A 24,289-nucleotide genomic window follows, 5' to 3' on the forward strand; every position below is an offset into this window, starting at 1 on the left:
CAAAGTTAACTGACTTGTGCCAGGACACCAAGTCAGAGAATGATGGAGACAGAATTTACACTAGTCATCTGACTCTAAGCCATGCTCTTTCTATTCTACTGTGTTGCCTGCTAACCAAACTTCACAGTGGATCTGCCTGTAATCTGTGGGCCGCAAACCAAAAAACGTACACCCAGGTATTTTTCTTTCTGGCCAAGTATGATCCAAAAAGTATGCAGCTTAGAAAGATAACATAGGCTATAAACCTAGAAAGCTTGTCCTCATCCTTCCACAAACAAATTCAGAGGAATAAAGCCTGAAGAACTTTTCACCTGTTCAGAAAGCTTCCTCACTTCCTCCAGAATGGAGGCAATAGGCCGACTCCTCTCCCGGCCACGTGTGAAAGGAACGATGCAATAGCTACACATGTTGTTACAGCCTCGCATGATTGACCTAGGGGAAAGGGAAGGAAGTGTAAGAACTTTAGCAGGAGCAGGGTGTCTAGGTCCAACCCAAGTAGCCGGTCACAACTCCCTTGTCATTATCCTTTAACATTGAATCCTCTTGCCACACTCACACTGGACCAATCTAGATTAAGAAACACTAAGGCAGGCATTTTTATCTTTAAAAACTGGTACCTAATCACAGGATATAAGCAAACTGTAACTGGAGAACAGTGGTTACCCTGAGAAAGCACAGTGGTAAGGAGATAGAGGACAGACTTACCACACCACACTTTGACTTTCTATTGTTCACAAGGACATAGTGTTTAAACTTCTTATACGCAGAACCAGAAAAAATAAATAAATACAATAAGAAGTGAGTGTGGGAGACAACCAGCAAGATGGCAACAGAGTAAGGAGCTCCTAGAGTCAGCTCGTGCTGCAGGACAGTTAGTAATCACCCAGAGCTATCTAAAGCACCTGTTTGGGTGCTTCAGGAGACCAGAAGGGCATCCTGCAACATCCTTGAAAGAACTGAAAGAGGAGACTGACCACCTGCAGAGAAGATTCATAAGAAGAGCACTCCATGCCCCAGAAGCCGGTGCCCATCCTCCACTCCCACATTGGGCGCTATTCCACAGCTAGAACTGGAAGTTCCACTTTCCAAAAATGGGGGAGGAAGAGGCAGTTGGGCACCAACTTCAGCTACTGATTAGTAAATTTGGCAGGCTAAAGTATAATCCTAAGGAAGAGAAAAATTTGAAACTGTCCAAGTCAGTAAGAGGCCAGGAGCTGCCATTTTAACTCTGCCCCTGGCACAAGGTGAAGTGGGGTTGACTGAAAATCATAGTGCTGGTAGAACCCCTTCTTTCCATTCTGGTCAGAAAGCAGCTCTAGTGTAAGTCCCAGCCCCACCTCCAGCAGAGAGGAAACTGGGGGGGACCAGCACCAGCCTTTCCAGGAAAATATACACTATATCATGGATGCCAGTGATCGTCCTACTCTGGCAGCACAAGCTGCCTCAGGAACTATTCTGTGGCTAGAATTGGAAGTTCTATTTCCCAAAAATGGGAAGAAGAGATGGTTGGCCATTAATTTCAGCTACTAATTAGTCAATTTGGCTGGCTAAAGTAAAACCCTAAGAACAACTAAAGTTTGAACCTATCCAAGTAGAAAAGAAGCCAGTAGCCGCCATTTTGACTCCTTCCCCAGCATGAGGGGAAGCCAGGCTGACCAAAAACCACAGGGACCACAGGGACCAGCTTCTTTCACCCAGATCGGCCTGCAGCCCTAGCCTAGGCTTCAGCCCCACCTCTGGCAGGGAGGAGGCTGGCAGGCCGTGCACCAGCCTCTCCAGGTAACTGCAGGTACATTAGGCTGGACAGAATCAGAAGTCTACAAAGATAACTGCAGTCATTTTGGACTTTCACAGCATAGATTGTTGCCCACACCTGCAGCTCCATCCCTGCCCCAGGCAGGGGAGAAAGGGGCGTGAAGCTTCATCAGTCTCTCTGGGCAACTACAGTTCAGGTCTGCGTGACTTGGATTATTCCAAACAGCTATGGCTCTGTCCCTAACCCAGGTAAAAGAAAAAGTTGGGAGAAGCTTCATCAGCCCTTTTTTTTTTTTATAAGGCAACATAACAAGTCTCTTCATGTATTTTGCTTACACCTCACTCACATGCTATGAAGAGGATCTGATTGTTCTGTTTGCTAGATACATAGAGGCTAAGCTAGGCTTAGAAAGGCAATAAACGGAAGACCCAAAGTTCAAACACAAGTCTCATGGCCCCAAATTTCGCAAAATTTCTATTGTCCCTCTTGCCCCTTGGCTTATGCAGAGTATGGCATGTCTGGAAATGTAGGCACCAAGTCTCAGTTGCACCAACTAAATCTGTGGCTCCTACTACACAACTAGTAAGGGAGAAAGGGCAAGAAATCCCAAAACTAAAGAGAGAAACTGCATCCAGAATAAATACTCTAGTAAGCCAGATGCCAGGATATCAACAAAAAATTATAATCCACAACAAAAAACAGAAAGATATGGCCCAATCAAAGGAACAAGATAAGCCTCCAGATGACATAAAGGTGTTGAGACAATTAATTATAGATGTTTAAACAAATTTCCATAACAAATTCAATGAGATGGTTAAAGAGATTAAGGATATTAAGAAGACATTGGAGGGAAGTGGATTTGGCTCAACTGAAGGAGTATCTGCCTACCACATAGGAGGTCCAGGGTTCAAACCCAGGGTCTCCTGGCCCAAGTGGTAAGCTGGCCCAACGCAGTGCTGATGCACACAAGAAGTGCCATGCCACACGGGGGTGTCCCCCGCGTAGGGAAGCCCCACGCACAAGGAGTGTGCCCCTCAAGGAGAGCCACTCTTGTGTGAAAAAAAGCACAGCCTGCCCAGGAATGGTGCCACACACACAGAGAGTTGACACAGCAAGATGACGCAACAAAAAGAGACACAGATTCCCAGTGCCACTGAGAAGAATGCAGGTGGACACAGAAGAACACACAGCGAATGGACAGAGAGAGCAGACAATGGGGGAGAGGGGGAAGGGGAGAGAAATAAATTTAAAAAATAAATATTAAAAAAAAAAGACTTTGGATGAGCATAAAGAATTTGAAAGCATACAGAGAAAAACAGCAGCTCTTATGGGAATGGAAGGCACAATAAATAAAATTAAAAATACACTGAAACCATATAATAGTAGATTTGAGGAAGCAGAAGAAAGGATTGGTGAGATTTAAGAAATGGCCTCTGGGGCGGTGGACTTGGCCCAGTGGTTAGGGCATCTGTCTACCACATGGGAGGTCCGCAGTTCAAACCCCGGACCTCCTTGACTCGTGTGGAGCTGGACCACGCACAGTGCTGATGCATGCAGGGAGTGCCCTGCCACGCAGGGGTCCCCCACATAGGGGAGCCCCACATGCAAGGAGTGCGCCCCATAAGGAGAGCCGCCCAGCACGAAAGAAAGTGCAGCCTCCCCAGGAATGGTGCCACACACACGGAGAGTTGACACAACAAGATGACACAACCGAAAGAAACACAGATTCCCATGCCGCTGACAACAACAGAAGCGGACAAAGAAGACGCAGCAAATGGACACATTTGCTGACAACCAGTGTGAGGGAGGAAGGGGAGAGAAATAAATAAATCTTAAAAAAAAAAAAGAAATGGCCTCTGAAAGCAAACATACAAAAGAACAGATGAACAATGGAAAAAATCAAACAAAATCTCAGAGAACTAAACAAACACAAGAGACATGCAAATATATGTGTCATGTATGTTCCAGAAGGAGAAGAGAAAGGAAAAGGGGCAGAAGGAATATTTGAAGAAACAATGGTAGAAAATTTCGCAACCCTACTGAGGGACATAGATATCCGTGTCCAAGAAGCACAACGTACTCAAATCCAAATAGACTAACACCAAGACACATACTAATCAGAATGTCAAATGCCAAAGACAAAGAGAGAATGCTGAGAGCAGCAAGGGAAAAGCAATGCATAACATATGAGGGATACCCAATAAGATTAAGTGCCAATTTCTCATCAGAAAGCATGGAGGCAGAAGACACTAGTAAACTATATTTAAGATACTGCAAGAGAAAAACTTCCAGCCGAGAATCTTATATCCAGCAAGATTGTCTTTCAAAAATGAGGGCAAGTTTAGAATATTCACAGATAAATAGAAACTGAGAGAGCTTTTAACCAAGAGTCTGGCTATGCAGGAAATACTAAAGGGTGTGCTACAGCCTGACAAGGAAAGACAGGAGAGGCTTAGAAGAAAGTCTAGAAATGAAGATTATATCGGTAAAAGTAACTAAAAGTGTCAAAGGAGTGGTGAAAATAAAACATGACATATAAAACCCAAATATTTAGGAATAAACTTAACCAACAATATAAAACACTGTATGCAGAGAACTACAACTTATTGCTAAAAGAAACGTTAAAAAGACCTAAGTAATTGGAAGAACATTCCATGCCCATGGAAAGGAGGAATAAATATATTAAGATGTCAATTCTAAAAAAAAAAAAAGATGTCAATTCTACTCAAATTGATATAGATTCAATGCAATCCTGATGAAAATCCCACCAGCATTTTTTTAATAAATGGAAAGCATGATTATCAAATTTATTTGGAAGGGTAAGAGGTCCTGAATAGCCAGAAACATCTTAAATAGGAAAAGTGAAGTTGGAGGACTCTCACTTCCAACCCTTAAATCACATTACCTAGCTACAGTGGTAAAATAGCATGGTACTGGCATAAAGACAGACACATTGACCAATGGAATAGAACTGATGATTTGGCAGGCCTGCATCATGAGCCAGGCCTGTGCAGTGAGCGACATAGCAAGAGGATGATGTAACAAAAAAGAGACGCAGGGGAGAGTCACGGCAAGAAGCAACAGAAACCAGGAACCGAGGTGGTGCAAGCGACAGGGACTCTCTCTTCCACATCAGAGGCCCCTGGGTTTGAATCCCAGTGAAGTCTACAGAGAAAACAAGGAGGGAAGAAAAAAGAAAAAGACACAGAAGATCACAAAGTGAATGGACAGACAGAAAAACAGCAGGATGGGTGGAGGGAGAGAAAAACAGCAGGGTAGGGGGATGGTTCAGAAACAGACCCTCACACCTAGGGTCAACTGATTTTTGACAAGCCTGTCAAACCCACCCAGCTTGGGCAGAACAGTGCATTCAATAGATGGTGCTGAGAGAACTGGATATCCATAGCCAAAGTAAGGAAAGAGGACCCCTATCTCATACCTTATACAAAAATTAACTCAAAATGGATAAAAAGCCTAAATATAAAAGTAAGAACCATAAAGCTTCTAGAAGAAAATGTAGGAAAATATCTTCAAGACCTGGTGGCAGGTGATAGATTCTTAAAGCAGATAAGAGGATGACTGAGATGGTCTACTGATGTTTAATGTATGTAGAAGTTTTAATGAGCTTTACTGTAAAAGTGTGGAAAAGTACAGAGTTGATGGTAACACATTATATGGAGTAACAGCTGGAATGTGGCTGAAAAGGGTAGTCTAGGGATGAAAATGCAAGTTAACAGAAAACTGGAGGACTGAATAACACAGTAAACCCAGTGATGGATAAAAATTGTGGTTGATGGTACAGATTCAAGAACGTCCTTTGTGAGTTAGAGCAGATGTACATAACTATTGCAGAGTCGTGGGAATGTGGAAAAGCATGGGAAAAATACACTGGAGTGACCTATGGACTGTGGTAAACAGTAATAACATAATATTCATGCATCTATACCAAAGATGCACTGTGTTGATAATGGGGGAGTATGGAAAAAGTGTGCCAAATGTATGCTATGGACCTGGTAATAATCTGATATTACCTCATAATCTGTAAAAAATGTTCCACCACATTTTTTGTGGTGTGTTGATAGAGGAGTATTGTATGGGAATTCTGCACATGTGCATGACTGCTTTTAAGTTTGCAACTTCTGTCATAAAAATACATTAAAAAACTAATAATAGGGTGAGTTAGGGGAAAATACACCAAATGTAACATAAGGACTATAGTTAGTAGTAAAATTTTGACAATGTTCTTTCATAACTTATAACAAATATCTCACAACAATGCAAGGTATTGGTGGTGGGTTGATACATGGGGCCCCTGTATGATATTATGCATGTCTGCTTTGTAAGTTCACAATTTTTACTATACACTTATTGTTTATGTATGTTCATGTATAAATAATATAGAATAATAATAATAATAGGGTGGGTTGGGGAAAAAAAAACACCAAATGTAAGATACTTTGGTTACTAGTAATATTTTGAGGATGCTCTTTCATCATTAGTTAAAAATGTTTCACAACAATGCAAGGTATTGGTGGTAGGGCAAAGTATGAGAGCCCTGTATGTATTTATATGTTTGTTTCATAAATTCACGACTATTACTATACACTTATTGTTTATGTATGTTTATGTATGAGTGGATATACTTCAATAATTTTTTTTTAAAAGTGTGCGTGGAGAGAAAGGAGACCTCAGATTTAACACACATGCATTTCCACCCCCTCATTTCTGACCCAGTTCCTAGGCATGTTAAGTTAAATCATTCTCTTTTATTTGGATCCTGAATATGAAAGCCTTAGCTTACCTTAAGGAAATAATTATGGATATGTATAAAGGATGCTCATGCAGAATTGTTTAATAAGTGATAGCTATTATTTTTATTAACCATCCAACAATAGTATTGGAGAGCCATTAAAATGAAGAGAGGTTGGCAAATTTTTTTTGTAAAAGACAAGATAGTAAAAATTTTAGGTTGTGCAGGCCATACAGTCTGTCCCAAGTACTCAACTCTGCTGTTGTAATGATGAAAGCAATAACACAACACATAAACAATGAGCATAGTTGTATTCCAAAAAACAGGCAGTAGGCCACTTGCTGACCTGGTAAGAAAAGGTTACAAAACTAAGTATATCAAGAGTAAATTTTTATAAACAAACACACACACAGAGCACCCAAACACAAAGGAAAAAGACAGGAAATGATATATACCAAAATGGCAATAATGGATATTCCTAGGTGGTGGAAGTATAGGTAATTCTTAGTTTCTTCTTTATGCTTTTCTATCTTTTCTACATATTCTTCAAAAATTATGAACTATTCTATAATAAGATTTTTTTTAACTTAGGAGATCAAAAAGCCCAAGATATTTTCTCAAGTGAAAAAAGAAGAGCACAGAACCAAAGAAAATTGTTTGTGTAACAAAAAAAAAAAGGAGGGTTAGGGAAGAAACCATAAACCATAAGGGTACATAAGTGCATATGCAAAGAATATTTCTGATAGGATTATACAAGAAGCTATTAAAATGGCTGTCTCTGAGAGGTTGATTATAAGACTGAGAATGCATAGTGTGAGGGAGTTTTATTATACATTATTTTTTGTCTTTTCTATTTGGTACCATGTCCATGTATTATATTTTTTTTCTTTTTTTTTTTCTTTTTTTTTAAAGAGCTTCAAGTAGCATAAATGTTATACCGAAAATATAGGGTTTTTTTTTAATTTAATGAAATGATGATGTTATTTTACAAGCAAGAATAAAAGTAAAGGAGAAGTTCACTCCGTCTCTTGGACAGCAACTCACACAAAGGCAGAGGTAGCACTGGGGCTTGTCTGGACTGGCATAATATCAGCATAGGTCTCGTCCAGAGAGAGCAGCACATTGGCAGCTTGCTGGCCTGACTCAGCGACAGCCAGCAGCCGGGGAAGGTCCCGGTAAGCATCAGGACCAGCCAAAAGATCTACCGTTTTCTCCCTGTTGAGGATCTCTTCCTTCAATCTCTCAGCCATGCATCCTGGGAGAGAAAAGAAAGAAGAACCTGTACGTAAATGAATCTGGTCTCATGGCTTCTTTTAAGTACACATCATCTCCAGCTTGTATTAAAGACTAGGACACAGGAAACCTCTCTTAAGAGTTCACCATCATCCTTCAAATTCGACCAATGCTCCACAGCATCAGAACCTGCATCTTCCTACACAAGAAAACCGCAGGAAAAAAGTTCCAGAGCAATTCAATTAAATGCCTGAAAAAACTTAAACTACCAACCAAAAACCCTTCTAGACATGAACCACCTCTTTTTTCAATTCAAAGTTACTTGGTTCTACAAATAAAAAAATACTTTGTCAGAAACTCACTTAGTTAAAAAAAAAACTTACATATAACTACACTTATGCCCACTCTCCCTCTCTTCTTGCATACTAGCTAAAACCTAGAAAATGAATTAACCATTTATCCTAAGAAACTATCAAGATATTACAAAATTATAGAATTTTAATGTGCATTTTATTATAAACACTCCCTTTGAAAACTTTTGTGTAAAAATTATTCTTGGGATTTCTGAAATTCCTAAGAGATGTATAACTAGGGGCTACTATAATGAAGCAACAGTAATGGAACAAAACATTTCAGCTAACCCATCAATCCTCATGCATCTCCTAATACATGTATCTGTGTAAGTGAATAAGCTCTGTGTTTTGAGCCATCATCAAAAGAGATTAATTTAACTCTCCCACAATGGACAGTCTGTTTTCTGTAAGATTAAATGCATTAAGAAAATTCTGGTACCAGGAGGGTAAAGAATATTTTTGAAATACGCTTCATAGCCATCTAGATCAGAACTGTTCAACAGAACTTTCTGTGATGACAGAAATGTTCTATATCTGTTTTGACCAAAATGATCGCCCTTAGTCACAGGTGGCTACTGAGCACCTGAAATATGGCTAGTGCAACTGAGAAAGTGTATTTTGAATTCTATTTAATTTTTTTTTAAGATTTTTTTTTAAAGTTTATTTATTTTTATCCCCCTCCCCCCTATTTAATTTTAACTAATTTAAATCTAAATAGCCACATGTGAATAGTGGCTACCATATTGGTCAGTGCAGACCTAGATATTCAATGGGTTTGCTTCAAGTAAAGATGAAAGAGGCCTATATTGTAAATTCATGCTGACCTTTCAGACTTCAAGTTTTCTCCTTATCCATAACTCAGTGCCACCATGAGTCACATTAGACTCTAGGAAGGATGTACCATTTTCTAAGCACTCATTATTTCAACCACTATGAAAAGCCCTTTAATGAGCTTTATCTCATTTAATCCTGCAGCCTCTGACAAGAGCTACATGGGGTATATAAGATTTCTTCACAAAGAGAATCGGCTTATATGGGAAACTCTAGCAAATAAAGCCATCTGGAACCCAAGTCTTAAAACTGACAAGATCTGCAAATTATCAGATACCTAGAATCCCAATCCTCAGAGGCACTCGGGAGCAGAGCCGTTTTGTCTTCAAGGCTTTAAGTTGATGTAAACGATTCCAGATGGTCTGTTCAGCCTTCTCCCTACAGAGAAATAAACCACAGAGGAATCTAAGAAAGTAGAATAATGGAAAGAAAACAAAAACAACCTTAAACCCTTTACATGAATGTCTACCTTTTAGAATTAGGGAAGGTAGGTGAGAGACCAGTTGAAGCAGCACTATTTGCTGTAATTCACCAATCCTAGAATGATGCTCTTTCTGCACATCTCCAAATCCTGACAAGACTTTAAACCAAACTCAGAAGCAATCTATTTCACAAAGCCTTCCCCAACTCTCCTCTGTTGGAAATGTCCTCCTTTTAAGTACACTTTTCCCTGTCTTAGCAATTTCTCCTCTTTGTTGTTTGATTTTTTTACCTAGGCTTTCTGTCATGTGTTAGAGCTATTTGCTCTTAGTGTAGCAGACTAATATCCTTAAAGCCAGATGCCATAGAGGGTTCATTTCAGAATCTCCCAAAGCAGTTTAGTTTAGTGTCTGGCAGCAAAGGCCCTCAGAATAAAAGTGTTGGATTAACTAGTTAATGGTATAGCCAGTTGTAGAAACATTAACATAGCATGCCTAGTAAACAGAATTGAAGTAAGAAACAGGATATGTTCACCTCTGATGGATGTCACCCCTCTGTTCAGAGGAGCCCCATGCCCTGGCCATTTACTGCACCCTCGCCCAGCCAACTACATCATAAACATGTGCCATTAGCTACAACAGGAACCTAAGGAAAAGTTGGATGACTGAGCAGTCTTGGTTTTCTCGTCTTCAAAATGGGTTCGATAACAGCATCTACCTCATAGGGTAGTTCTGAAAACTAAATTAATTAATGAAGTACAGTGCTCAGCAAGTTTTGAAATGGGTCCATCAGTTCGTTTCCATCAGGGGGCTAGCCTGGCACTATAAGCTGCAGCACTATTACATAAGATATATTCACTCCTTGTAGAACAAATCTCACCTGATAGAACATGTGACAAGGAGGATCACATCAGCCTGAATTGAGAGCAAGAAAAACAAAGAAAATTATGAGCTTGGAAATTAGCTTTGAAGAAATCAATGCCCGAGAGCAGTGACATGAACAGACATCTGTACAATGATGTTCGTAGCAATGTTATTCAGAATTGCCAAAAGTTGGAAACAACCCAGGTGTCCACCAATCGATAAATGGATAAACAAATCATGGTGTAGTCACATGATGGATTATGCAGCTGTACAAAGAAATGAAGTCATCAAGCATTTGACAATATGGATGAACCTGGAGGACATTATGTTGAGCGAAGTAAGCCAGACACAAAAGGACAAATACTGTATGACTGCATTACTATGAACCAAATATATTGTGTAACATACGGTATGATTCAAAAGAAAACAATTTTATATGTATCCAATAAAATACATATTTAACAATAAAATTGATTTGTTAAAAAAAAAATCACTGCCCTCTAGCCCATTTTTGACAGCTCCCTACTTGAAGTATATACCACCAAAAAAAGATTTCAAAAAAATCAACCTGGGAAGTGGATGTGGCTCAACTAATAGAGTGTCTGCCTACCAACAGGAAATCCAGGGTTCAAATCCAGGGCCTCCTGGCCCGTGTGATGAGCTGGCCCAAGTGCAGTGCTGCCGCGCACAAGGAGTGCCATGCCATGCAGGGATGTCCCCCGCACAGGGGAGCCCCATGCACAAGGAGTGAGCCCTGCAAGTAGAGGCGCCCTGTGCAAAAAAAAGCACAGCCCACCCAGGAGTGGCACCACACATACAGAGAGCTGACACAGAAAGATGACACAACAGAAAGAGACACAGATTCCCGGGGCCACCGAGAATGCAAGCAGACACAGAACACACTGCGAATGGACACGAGAGAGAGCAGACAACCGGGGGGCGGGGGAGGGGGGGTAGGAGAGAAATAAAGTAAATCTTAAAAAAATAAAATAAAATAAAATAAATCAACCTAACAAAAGTGCACCTCAATCCCATGGTATATGCTCTACTCAGGAACTTACTCCTATCAATCTGCACTCTGCTTCTCAAACTACATCTAAGATCTGGCACCAATGAAGAGTCTCCCCGAGGCCCAGGAAACAAGGAGAAATAGGAAATAAATGTACCTCTTGGAGGTTACTGGTTCTCAAGAAGCCATTCTTCTGTAGGATAGACCAGACTATCTCTGTATCATTCACATTCATTTGGCAGCCATAGGTCTCAAGGTAGACTGCAACGAGAAGGGGATTCCATGGATAGGCAGACAATAAGAAATCACACATCTCAAAAGGTATCTTCCCAAATGCCCCAAAAACACTAAAGGCAACTGGTTTTCCAAGTCCCCTGTTGCCTTGATTCCAAGTCACCATTAATTGCCAGATGAACCCCCAAATTAATGACAGACTTTCAGCACAGAAGAAAGATTAAATATATACATCAATTAAAAGCCATATCATTTAAAATGTGGAGAAAATTTATAACTGAAAATCAAGGAAATGTGGTTATAAAAACAATTATTTGCCATGGCACTGTAAGCCCAAGAGGAGTATACCTCCTGCCTGGTCCTGCACCTGGACTCAGGCCTCCATCTGCCACTATAGCCAGCAAGGAGGTGGCGTGCAAACTGCAGCTCCAGCTTGCTGAGTCAGAAGGTTGAGGCGGGTAGCCCAGATGGTCCCCAGCCTGAGCTGTCCACCTGAGCATCCACCACTGGCCCCAATGCTGAGCTGACCTTGTAGATGAGCTAGCACCTGGACATCTCCAAGGGTGCAGCACAGGCACAGCCTGGCCACTGCAGGGTCTTCAACCCCTACACAGAGTTCCAAAATTTCAATCGTTGCTTCATCAAGGACCTGGGGTGAACATTCAAAAAGTACAATGCTGGATGGGATGGCTACATTGACCTGATGGAGCTGAAGCTTAAGATGGATAAGCTGGCAGCCTCCAAGATCCACCTGGGCCTGAAGGCCCACCTGGGCTTTTCAAGGAGGTAGACACTTTTTTCCACTTTTTTCAAGGAGGTAGACAAGGGCTTTAATGGCAAACTCAGCTTCCGCAAGTTCCTGCTCATTTTCCACAAGGCCACGGCAGGGGAGCTGCACAAGGACAGTGGGCTGATGGCGATGGCAAAGTTCTCCAAGATTATAGTCAATGTTGCTCTTGAGGGTGTTCAAGGTGCCAAGAACTTCTCTGAAGCAAGGTCCAAGCCTTGTCATCTTTCATTAAGTTTGATGTTGAGTTAAAAGCCAAGCAAGATGAGAAGCACCAGGAGGGAATAAGGAGGCTCCAAGGGCAGCCTTCCCTGAAATCAAGGCAGCTTTCAGTACCTAGTCTGGCCAACCCTAGCCTCCATCTACAGCTGTGCCTCACCAATGCCCCAGGAGAGATGGCTCTGCCTCCTCACCTTGGACAGTCCCTCACACCCACATCCACCATCCAAACTAAACTCTTTAGACAGCCTCACCAGGGTTCAAGAGGCTGCCCGCACCTCCATGGGAGCCACTCCTGGAGAGTCCTGAGCTGGCCCCAGTGCCTCTGCTCCCCATATTTCTGCCTTCATTCTTCTTCCTTCTCAAATAGCCAGAACTCACTTGTCTCTTTCTGGCAACCTTTGCCTTATCCCTTGTTCCTTTACCATGCCAACCAAAGAGCAGTAGGTTCTATTACTTTGTACAAATAGTTCTTTCTTTCATGGTCTTCCCAGTAGATAGCACAGTCCCTGGAGGGCTGTTGATTTTAACATTGCCCATTTTCTTGAGTAATTCTTCTCTGCATCCCTCTCCTTTGTTTCCCATCCAGTTTTCCTGGACTCATTCTTAGCCTGATTTGGCTGCTTGCTCTGGCATCATCTCTCCTTTGGTACTGCTGGGATTTAAGGGAGGCCAAGGTAGACCACTATCCATCCCCTCTCCATCCCCTTTCTTGGATGGGAAGAAACTAGAAAAGGATGGGAAGTTCTGTTCCTTCCCATTCACCTTCCTCCTTTGCCAATTACATTTCCCCAGAGTCCACCTTTTTCATTCCCCTCTATTTATGTTTTCCCATTTCAGCCTTTTTTCCACTTTTTTACCATGCAATTTAATTGTAAGAATTAAAGATCATTAGAAGTAATAGGGAAGCAGATGTGGCTCAAGCAATTGGCCTCCCATGTACCATAAGGGAAGTCTAGGGTCCGATTCCCAGGGCCTCCTGGTGAAGGCAAGCTGGCCCATGTGGCGAGCTGACCCTAGTGCAGAACAGGCACACAGAGTGCTGGCCCAAGTGGAGTGCTGGCCCCTGCATAATGCTGGCCCAAGTGGAGTGCTGGCCCATGCAGAATGCTGGCCTGCACAGGAGTGCTGGCCCATACAGGAGTACTGGCCCACATGTTGAGCTGGCCCATACAAAGTATTGGCCTGTGTGGAGAGCTGGCACAGCAAGATGACAAAACCAAAAGAGACACAGAGGAGACAATAAGAGACATAGTAGACCAGGGAGCTGAGGTGGCACAAGAGATTGAACACCTCTCTCCCACTCCGGAAGGTTCCAGGATCAGTTCCCAGTGCTGCCTAAAGACAAAACAAGCAGACACAGAAGAACACACAGCGAACGGACAAAGAGCAGACAGTGAGCACAAAACAACGAACAGTGGGGGGGGGGAATAAATAAATAAATCTTAAAAAAAAAAAAAGGAATATTACTGAGTAGAAACCCTGTTCAACTCTGACTATATGCAAATTAGATTACAGTAGACCCCTGACATTCCCAAGTGACAAATACTGGACCTTCCTAACTCCCAAAATTTATTACCATCCTCATCATCTAGCCACTTTCCAACATTTGCTCCAAGGTATTGAAATGAAGATGTTCTTAGACACACTACATATTTTTATAAGTTGTGAACTCTTGCTCACAAATACCAAGGGCAGGCTGCATTTAAAAAAAAAAAAAAGATTCCCAATGTAATAATTATTACTTCTCTTTTGCCACTACTGTCTTTATAATGTAGAAAACATCCGCATTTCTACTTACAACTGTTTTTTAGTAAATAAACTATGCAAATGAACTTTGTAAAAAAAAAATTAGATTCTCTCTCTGCTCTTCAGTGTTGACTGTTACTCAGGCAGTTTTATTTTATCATTTCCAGGACTTGAATTCCCTGCCATGTTGTCTGAAGAACAGAAACTTTTTGTGGGAAGGCTCAATTTCAACACCAATGAGCAGGTGTTGGAAGACTACTTCAGGAGATTCATGCCTATCTCTGAAGTGGTTGTCACCAAAGAATGGGAGATTCAGCAATCCCAGGGTTTTGGCTTCATCACCTTCACAAACACAGAGCATACTTCAGATGCCATACAAGCCATGAATGGAGAATCCCTGGGTGGCCACCAGATTCATGTGGATGAGTCGGCCCAAGGAACCAGAAGGGGTGCTTTTGGGAGTCATGGACATGGTCACAGCTACTCTAGAGGTGGTGGGACCAGGGATATAGGAGCAGCCAGTATGACAATTAGTCTAGAGGATATGGATATGGATTTGGAAGGTCCAGAGACTACGGTGGCAGCAGTCAGGATGATTATGACCACTGCTCTAGAGGGAATTACAGAGACAATTACAGCAAAAATTAGATGAGGCATACACACACAATGTAAATACAAAAGGAATAAAATTTCTCCTGAGCTGCCATTGTCCTTCCAAATGGCTGTATTTATAAAGACTTTTGGCTGCACTATAATATCTTTTTTTTTTAATGAGGTACCAGGGATTGAACCCAGAGCTGGTACATGTGAAGCAGATGCTCAACCACTGAGCTACACCTGCTCCACAATATCTTTGTTTTGGTACATCAATTTCTACTTTTGAATTGAGCTCCCAGGGTACCCTGTCAAAGACCTTTAGAAAATGCCATGAGTTTCAAATTTTTTTCCTTTCATTTAAAGATATATTGGGAAGTGGACTTGGCCCAGTGGTTAGGGCATCCGTCTACCACATGGGAGATCTGTGGTTCAAACCCCGGGCCTCCTTCACCCGTGTGGAGCTGGCCCATGCGCAGTGCTGATGCGCGCAAAGTGCCGTGCCACGCAGAGTGTCCCCCGCATAGGGGAGCCCCTCTCACAAGGAGTGCGCCCCGCAAGGAGAGCCACCCAGCATGAAAGAAAGTTCAGTCTGCCCAGGAATGACGCCGCACACAAGGAGAGCTGACAAAGTAAGATGACGCAACAAAGAGACACAGATTCCCGTGCCGCTGACAACAACAGAAACAGACAAAGAAGAACACACAGCAAATAGACACAGAGAACAGACTAGGGAGGGGGGAGGGGAGAGAAATAAATAAATAAAATCTTTTTTAAAAATAAAGATATATTAAGGCCCAGGCCTTTTTTTTTTTTTTTTTAACTAGTTTTTTAGTTTGGGTTCTCAGGATTACTGGCTCTGGCAAAAAAAAAAAAAAGTATGGCCAGAATTATTTATTTTTAATTAATGTGCATCTAGGAAAAATTAAAAAATTTGTACACAATGTTTTCTTACAATTAGGAGTAATTTCTGAACATACAAACAGGAAATCTTCATCAAGAACATGATTGCTGAGGTTTTTTTTGTTTTGTTTTTTAAAGATTTATTTATTTCTCTCCCCTTCCCCCCCCCCGCCCCGATTGTCTGTTCTCTGTGTTTATTTGCTGCGTCTTCTTCGTCTGCTTCTGTTGTTGTCAGCGGCATGGGAATCTCTGTATCTTTTTGTGTCAGCTCTCCGTGTGGGTGGCACCATTCTTAGGCAGGCTGCACTTTCTTTCACGCTGGGCGGCTCTCCTTATGGGGCGCACTCCTTGCGCATGGGGCTCCCCTATGCGGGGGACACCCCTGCGTGGCAGGGCACTCCTTGCATGCATCAGCACTGCATGTGGGCCAGCTCCACACAGGTCAAGGAGGCCCAGGGTTTGAACCGTGGACCTCCCATGTGGTAGACAGACACCCTAACCACTGGGCCAAGTCTGCTTCCCTAAGAGGGGTTTTTTACTCTATGTTATGAGACCACCATCCTGATTATACAGAAAAGCTTCTTAAAACTGTGAATGCTATCTATTTAAATTAGAAGAAAGAAATATTCTGCTGCACTCATAATATTTAGGATGTCCTTTGTAGAGCTGATTAAAAAGATGAAATTTGAAAGAAAAAATAATTTAAAACGGAGGACTAGCTGGAAAATAGTGTCAGATTATCAAGCTCAGGGGAAATAAATTTAGATCCACACATTATACCCCTACTCCTCAAAATGAGTTCTCTCGTGAAGTAGATGTGGCTCAAGCAACTGAGCTCCCACCTATCACACGGGAGGTCCCAGGTTCGGTGCCTGGTGCCTCCTAAGGAAGATGAACAAGACAGTGAGCTGACATGATGGGCAGGCGCAGCAAGCTGACACAAGAAGATGACACAATAAAAGACATGAGGAAAACACAATGAGAGACATAACAAAGCAGGGAGCAGAGGTGGCTCAGATGATTAGGCACCTCTTTCCCACATTGGAGGTCCTGGGTTTGGTTCCTGGTGCTTTCTGAAAAGAAGACCAGCACACAACAAGCAGACACAGCAAATGCAAACAACAAGGGGGTGGGAAGAAATAAACATAAATTTTTTTTTAATGAGATTCTCTGGCCTCTCGAGGTAGTAGTAGTGACCAGAAGATATACAGAGCTACAAAATAAATTATGAAACATCTTCTTAGAGAAACTTGAAGTATTTTAAATGAAAACAAGGATGACTATATTATGAAGTATAATGAAACTTTCGCACAAAGTTTTTTTTTAAGATTTATTTTATTTATTTCTCTCCCCTCCCCCCCCAGTTGTCTGTTCTCTGTGTCCATTTGCTGTATGTTCTTCTTTGTGTCTTCTTTGTCTGCTTCTGTTGTTATCAGTGGTACAGGAATCTGTTTCTTTTTGTTGTGTCATCTTGTTTTGCAAAAGTTTTAAGAACATGAATTTTGCACTTTGGAAGTCACCTTCAAACTATATTCCTAGGTCAACTCCCACCCTCCATCAGCACACTTTAATCCACAGACCAAAACAAATTCCAAATGAATTTAAAAGTTGAATGAGAAAGAACCATATGAAAACCAACAGAAATTAGCAGTTATTGGAAAAAAAGAAAGAAAACATCAGTTTGGGTTTTTTGGGTTTTTTTTTAATGTTTCTTGGTTCATTTTCCTTATCTAAAAAATTAAAACAATACTTATATCAGAAAGGGATTAAAGGGAGCAATGAATTCTAAAGGAATCCCCCAAGGGCAAGGGCAAAGACCAGTGAAAAAGGATGGTCCAATGATGAGCCCTTTATACTGATGACTATGCTTATGAGCCTGTGTGCCTGAAATTTCAACTAGGACTAAAGCTACAGGGTGCCTAAGGGTTACCTCCTGAGAGCCTCCATGTTGCTCAAATGTGGCCACTCTCTAAGCCAAACTCAGTATGTAATTGTATTACCTTTCCCCAGCATGGGACATGACTCCCAGGAATAAGCCTCCCTGGCACCAAGGGATTACTACCGATAACTAACTGGTGATGCAACTAGAAAAAGACCTTGAATAAAAGGGGGAAATGGTGAAGACAAATGAATGTATATGGCTAAGAGTCTTCAAAAGAGTCAGGAGGTCATCAGAGGGGTTGCGCTTACGCATGCCTCAACAGGATCACATAGCCAAAGTAGATACAATGCCAGGTACTGGTGCTCCTGAGGGCTACAGAGACCCACAGGTTCTACAGTCATGGCAGATGACTCTGGAGTTCAGTGCCTTGTCAGTGGGCCCTACTTTGGAATTTGTGTTCCTAAGTGTGCTGGAGTTAGATTCAGATGTGACCTCTCTACACATGCCTCTTCTGTCACTTTTACTGAACCTGTGGTTGACGCTGGGAGATTAAGGAGACTTGAATCTCTGGACAGGCCATGTGCCAGCTGGGCCCTGAGCCTCAGCAGAGTTGCAACTCCTACTCTTTAGTTCACTGGACTTACCCAGGTCAGCTAACAGGGAAGTGAAGATGGTCAACCAGAGAAGCGGACGTGGCTCATGTGATAGAGCATCGGTCTACCATATGGAGGGTCCAGGGTTCAATTCCCAGGGCCTCTTGACCTGTGTGGTAAGATGACCTACACGCAGTACTGCCGTGCGCAAAGAGTGCTGAGCCATACAGGGGCATCCCCGTGTAGGTGTGCCCCATATGCAAGTAGTGCCCTGCAAGGAGAGCCGCCCTGCATGAAAAAAGCGCAGCCTGCCCAGGAGTGGCACCACACACACGGAGAGCTGACGCAACAAAAAAGACATGCAGTTTCCCAGTGCCACAGGATAATGCAAGCGGACACAGAACACACAGTCAATGGACACAGAGAGGAGACAACGGGGGGAAGGGGAGAGAAAGAAATAAAAAATAAATCTTCAAAAAAAAAAAAAGATGGTCAACCACTACACCAGGGAACCGAGAGTGCCTACAACTGCATGCAGGAGAACCTCATCTGTCAACCATGTGGGATCTAAGTCCCCTCTCAGTATAGACATGGAGTGGACATCACCATCCCAGGTTCCACAGGATGGAGGAATAAAATATGGATTAGAGTGGACTTCCTGGTATTCAACTGTAGAACTACTGTGACCAGTAATGGAAGAAATTGTAGCACTGATGTGGAGAAAGTGGCCACAGTAGTTGCTGAGGACAGGGATACGGAAGAACAAATTGTTGTGGGGGCATTTTCAGGACTTGGAGTTGTCATAAATGCTATTGCAGGGACGGATGCTGGATATTATATATCCTGCCACAACCCACTGAAAGTACTGGAGGAGAGTGTAAACTACAGCGTAAACTATTATCCATGCAGTGCAGCAGCGCTCCAAAACGCATTCACCAAATGCAATGAATGTCCCACAATGACGAAAGAGGTTATTGATGTGGGAGGAGTGGGGTGTGGGGAATATGGGAACCTCGTATATTTTTTAATGTAACATTTTTTATGATCTATGTATCTTAGAAAAAAATACAGTTAAAAAAATTAATTAAAATTTTTTTAATTTAAGCGACCACAAAATACCTACAGGACTCACAAGATGTATCTACTTAATGTTTTACTAATTCAACTCCTAGATATTTATTCTGGGGGAAAAAAAGGATAAACAATATACATATGAATATACTTAGAGTATCATTTCTAATACAAACATTTTTGAAACAATCTTATGTTCAACAATGGGAGGATAGATGAAAACATCAGGGCATAGCACAAAGAGATATCTTGAACCAATTTGTAAGTTTAATTACAAAGACTGTAGTGTTTACAAAAAAGTTCAATGAAAACAGCCAATTACAAATAACTTGTACCACATGACTATAATCTTATCTGTAAGAATTATGAAGGGAAATATTTTTTGGAAACAGAGCAAAGATAGAGTTCTGGTTATCCTTCAAAAGATTTTTTAAAAGGTATGTTAACTGATTTATATAATGTTTCTAAGAAAATCTAAGCTCAAATATGAAGAGTGAGTTTCTACCACACCAATTGCAAAGGCTGCTTTATGACTTGACTATAGAAAAATTAGAATAGTAATTATAGGTTTCCAAAGGTAACCAAAGACCAAAGAGAGGGCTACTGGGATTTCTACCTTACAGCCATGTGTGACAACACTATAAGTTTCTTTATATTAATCTTACTTGGTGGAGTTTTATGATTCCATAATTTAACAGATTTCCCACATTGCTAACCCTCCAAAGCCAAATCTGTAATTAAAAAACAGTTAAAGAAAGAATCAGGCCACGGATGATGGATGATGGAAAGGAGCAAGGCAGGAAGCCCAAACGGAGAAAAGAAATAAAACTAACCTTTTCTCTGCTTTCCTAGAAGTTCATCCACTGTGAGATACGGGGGTGGGTCCTCTGCTTCTGGAGAAGACAGTTTCTCCTGAGGAACTGAAACACTTCTTAAAAAATGCTGAAAGGTCGGTCCAGTGGCCAGCCTGGAGCTGAAATCCTTCTGAACTTCATTCTCCTGCTGCTTCTCTGGACTAGAACATGTAGTGGTAGGGAGACTGCTGTGCACCCTGGAGGCCCTGAGCAGCAGCCAAGACACAGAGGCCAATGGCCCACATCTCAGAGACCACTGTGGTCGAAAGGCACGATGTAAAGGCTGCATGGCACTAAAAAACTCCAAGTCTGCAAAAGAATGATAGACATCACTATGTGTAGGGCACTGATGGAAACTCTTCAAGTATAATGATTTATTTAATTCTCACAAAACCCATGAAGTCAGTATTTAATCATCTTATTCCTATTTTACAGGTGAAGAAACTGAGGCAACTTGCCCAAGATGGATCACACAAAGTACTGGCACAGATGAGATGCAAATTGAGGCAGTATGTTTCCAAAACAAAGGAGTGGAGAATGCAATGCAAAGCACTGACAGAGTAATAAAGTAGCACCATGTGCCAGGCGCTGTTCCAAGACTTGTAACTCATTAAATCCTCAAAGCAGCCCTCAGCAATCCAGGTAACAGATACTAACATTATCCCCATTCACAGTTGAGGAAACAGTCACTGAAAGGCAGAGGATTTTTTTTTTTTTTAATGCAGAGGAATTTACCAAAGCTCCCAGTCAGCAAGCAACAAAGCCAAGATTCAAATGATGATGTGTATTGCAAAGCCCAAGTCCGTAGCCACTCTGCTACACTGCTTCCTAACACCAGAAAAACCACTATCTCAGGGCATCTTCCTTTGAGCTCCTTCAAAAGTATCTAACATGGGGCACTGTATGTATGATCCGTGACTCTTTCTACCCTCTAGCATCCCATACTACTGCCTTCAAACCCCTTCCCAACTAGGCCCTCATACACATGGCTGGGAGGAGTGGAAAATGGCCTAACTTTTACAGGGGGAAATTTCCCACTTTGCTTAAAATTATAAATGCCCAAATCCTTTGATGGAGCAGTTGTATTCCTAATATTTATCCTCAGATATACTCATATATGTGCAAAAGAACCTAGGTATAATAATATTCAATGATATAAAAATGTTTCTAATAGCAAAGGAATGGAAAAGATCTAAATGTCAGCAACCGGAAGAGGTATGGTTCAGTGGTTTGAGCACATGCTTCCCATGTATGAGGTCCCAGGTTCAATCCCTGGTGGGGATGGATGGATGGATAAATAAATGTCATCAGCAGGGAACTAGTTAAATAATCATGGTACACCCATGCGATAGAATAAGATGTAAATGTTAGAAAGTAAGGCTGATCTTTAAGATCTATACATAACAAAACTAAGGAGGCAAAGTGCTCAACACTAAGTATACATTTGGATATGTGGGGGAAAGGCAGCAGAAATATTTAGAGATTTGTAAACACACAGAATATCTCTAGAATGCATAAAAAATAGCAAAATAAGGGACCTAGGTGCTTAGGTATAGGGGATGAAGACATACTTTTCACCATATATTCTTAATGGACTCCATACGGAGAACCAATTGCCTCACTCCAGCCATTCCATACATCTTTATACTGATTTTCACTAGCTTCTAAGCTTTTGCACATGCTGTTCCCTCTGGTTGGTATATCTTCTCTCTCCTGACCTGGCCAACTCCTATGCCACCTTTAGGTTTCTGCTTCCTATTGGAAGCCTACTCTGAGCATCCCCTTCCCTTACCTCAAGGCTGGTGTCCTCTGGGTTCTCAAAATCCCCCTTGTGGAAGCAGATTTGGCTCAACTGATAGAGCATGTGCCTACCACATGGGAGGTCCAGGGTTCAAACCCAGGGCATCCTGGCCTGTGTGGTGAGCTGGCCCATGTGCCATGCCATGCAGGGGTGTCCCCCACATAGGTGAACCCCATGCACAAGGAGTGTGCCCTGTGAGGAGAGGCGCCCAGCGCAATAAGAGTGCAGCCTGCCCAGGAGTGGCGCTGCACACAAAGAAATGACATAGCAAGATGACTCAACAAAAAAGAGACACAGTTTCCCAGTGCCACTGACAAGAATACAAGCGGACACAGAAGAACACACAGCAAATGGACACAAAGAGCAGACAGCTACGGGAGTGGCAAGGAGGAAGCAAAATAAATTTTTAAAATCTTTAAAAAAACCCTTGTGACCCTCATCACATTTTGCTGTTAATTACTACTTATACTCCCACTATTCCCTTACAACGGGAGCTCCCTGAAAGCAGGGGAAAATATCTCATTCCTTTCTATAGCCTCTCCCACTCAAGTAACTGGCCCACAGCACCTGCTACAGGTTTATGCAGCCTATTACCTCTCTGTCTGATCACCCGCTATATCCGCTACCATCACTTTATTTTTTTTAAGGATTTTATTTATTCCATCCCCCTTGCTGTTTGCACTCACTGTCTGCTCTGTGTTCATTTGCTGTGTGCTACCTGTGTCTGTTCGTCTTCTCTTTAGGAGGCACTGGGAACTGATCCTGGGACCTCCAATGTGGAAGGGAGGTGCTCAATGGCTTGAGCCACCTAAGCTCCCTGCTTTTGTTGTGTCTCTCACTGTCTTTCCTCTTTGTGTCTCCTTTGTTGCATCATCTTGTTGCTCCAGCTTGCTGTCTTGCTGGTCTTCTCCAGGAGGTACTGGGAACTGAACCTGAGACCTCCCATGTTGTAAGTGGGAGCTCAAACACTTGAGCCACATCCACCTCCCTACCATCACTTTAGAGAGAAGCCACCAAGTCCAATGAATGTCCCATGATGATGGAGGAGGTTGTGGTTATGGGAGGAGTGGGGTGAGGGGGGTGAGGGGTATATGGGGACCTCATATTTTAATATAACATTAAAAATAAATTAATTAATTAGAGAGAAGCAAAGCTGACCTACTTACATGAGTCAGAGATCAGCAGACTTTTGGAGTGAGCTTTAAAGTCACCAACTTCTACACCTTACTTGCTGTGTGACCTAGGACAAGTCAAACTCCAGTCTCTGAATTGCCAATTTCAGATCTGTAAAGTAGGAATAAAAGTAGTACCAATCTCCAATTATGTGAGAAATCTAACTGAGCACATAGTAAGCCCTTAGTAACTGCAGTCACAACCCACATCCCCTTTCATAGGGGGAGGGAGGCATTACAGCACTGTGGTTAAGAGCATGGACCCTAGTCAGGCAGTCTGACCCTATCTCTGTCTCCCAGGTAACCTTGGGCAGCTGAGATCTCTTAAAGCCTCCACTTCTTAATGTGTAAAGTGTGGATAATTATACTTATCTCCATGTAATTGCCATGAGAATCAAACAAAATAACACAACAATAATGCTTACATAGCACACTGTAGGGGCCTCGGTGTGGACTCAGAAATTAATTGGTAGTCCGCAAGGATGATAGGACAACAGCCTACAACCTCTCAATCATTTTACTGGATGGTTACTCTGTGCCAGTCCTGGTGCTAAGCGCTTTACAGGGAATACTGTTATTTAATCCTCAAGCAGGTGCTACTAGCATCCTCACTTCACAGATAAACAAGGGCCCGACGGGGACGTGGGAGGCTGGACATGCGCTAGGTCACTAGGAGGAGGCGGCGAGGCTGGAGTACGAATCCTGACGGGCCGGCGCCGTAACTACACGCCACCCTCCCTTAGAACACCTGACATTTCTGGGGTTCCACGGCCCTTTCTGCCCCAGGCGCCCGCAAGGAGCGGGTGCGCAAGCCACCGCAATGGGGTGCGCCGCTCACCTCACGCACCCTGAGGGCCCAGCGTCCCACTGCAGAAACCCGCGCCAGCTGGCCAGGGTCCTTCTCGGCCGTCCTCCGGCTGCACACGCACACTCACAACTTCCGTTCCCACGCGACTTCCGCACGGTTCGTCTCAACGGAAGTGCCTCCTCTTAAATGGTCCGGGTGGATCCAGACTTAAGGCATGGGGAAACCAAATACCTCTTCACTGGATGGTAAGGACGCTGTGTGGGGCTTTTGAGCACTGGAAATTGGGCGCGTGCGAATGAAATGTGCTTTAAATGTAAAACACACACCGGATGTCGAAGAAAAAATGTGAAATACCCCATCAGTATTTTTGTTACCGGGTTGAAATTAGAATATTTAGGACCTGTTGG

General features: G+C 42.5%; 1 protein-coding gene and 1 pseudogene across 5 annotated transcripts in view; one reads left to right on the plus strand and one right to left on the minus strand.

Moving 5' to 3' along the window:
* Positions 1 to 24,037, minus strand: part of CDK5RAP1 (CDK5RAP1 mitochondrial tRNA methylthiotransferase) — a 58,986-nt gene extending 34,949 nt beyond the window's left edge. Inside the window, exons 1-8 of one of the 5 annotated variants that reach the window (XM_058286905.2) lie at positions 23,913 to 24,037; positions 23,069 to 23,186; positions 20,081 to 20,410; positions 11,373 to 11,476; positions 10,223 to 10,257; positions 9,201 to 9,301; positions 7,551 to 7,761; positions 312 to 432 (exon numbers count right to left, since the gene is read on the minus strand). In XM_058286905.2, the coding sequence (XP_058142888.1) occupies positions 312 to 432; positions 7,551 to 7,761; positions 9,201 to 9,301; positions 10,223 to 10,257; positions 11,373 to 11,476; positions 20,081 to 20,390 (882 nt within the window). In that variant the 5' untranslated portion in view covers positions 20,391 to 20,410; positions 23,069 to 23,186; positions 23,913 to 24,037. The remainder of the gene's footprint in view (positions 1 to 311; positions 433 to 7,550; positions 7,762 to 9,200; positions 9,302 to 10,222; positions 10,258 to 11,372; positions 11,477 to 20,080; positions 20,411 to 23,068; positions 23,187 to 23,912) is intronic. The other 4 variants (XM_058286906.2, XM_058286907.2, XM_023589954.2 and 1 more) reach the window with 4 other exon arrangements.
* LOC101442051 (EF-hand domain-containing protein D1-like) lies at positions 8,862 to 12,576 on the plus strand (annotated as a pseudogene).
* Positions 24,038 to 24,289: the final 252 nt, after the last annotated feature.

This window comes from Dasypus novemcinctus, chromosome 24 (assembly GCF_030445035.2).
Source record: "Dasypus novemcinctus isolate mDasNov1 chromosome 24, mDasNov1.1.hap2, whole genome shotgun sequence".
Taxonomy (NCBI): domain Eukaryota; kingdom Metazoa; phylum Chordata; class Mammalia; order Cingulata; family Dasypodidae; genus Dasypus; species Dasypus novemcinctus.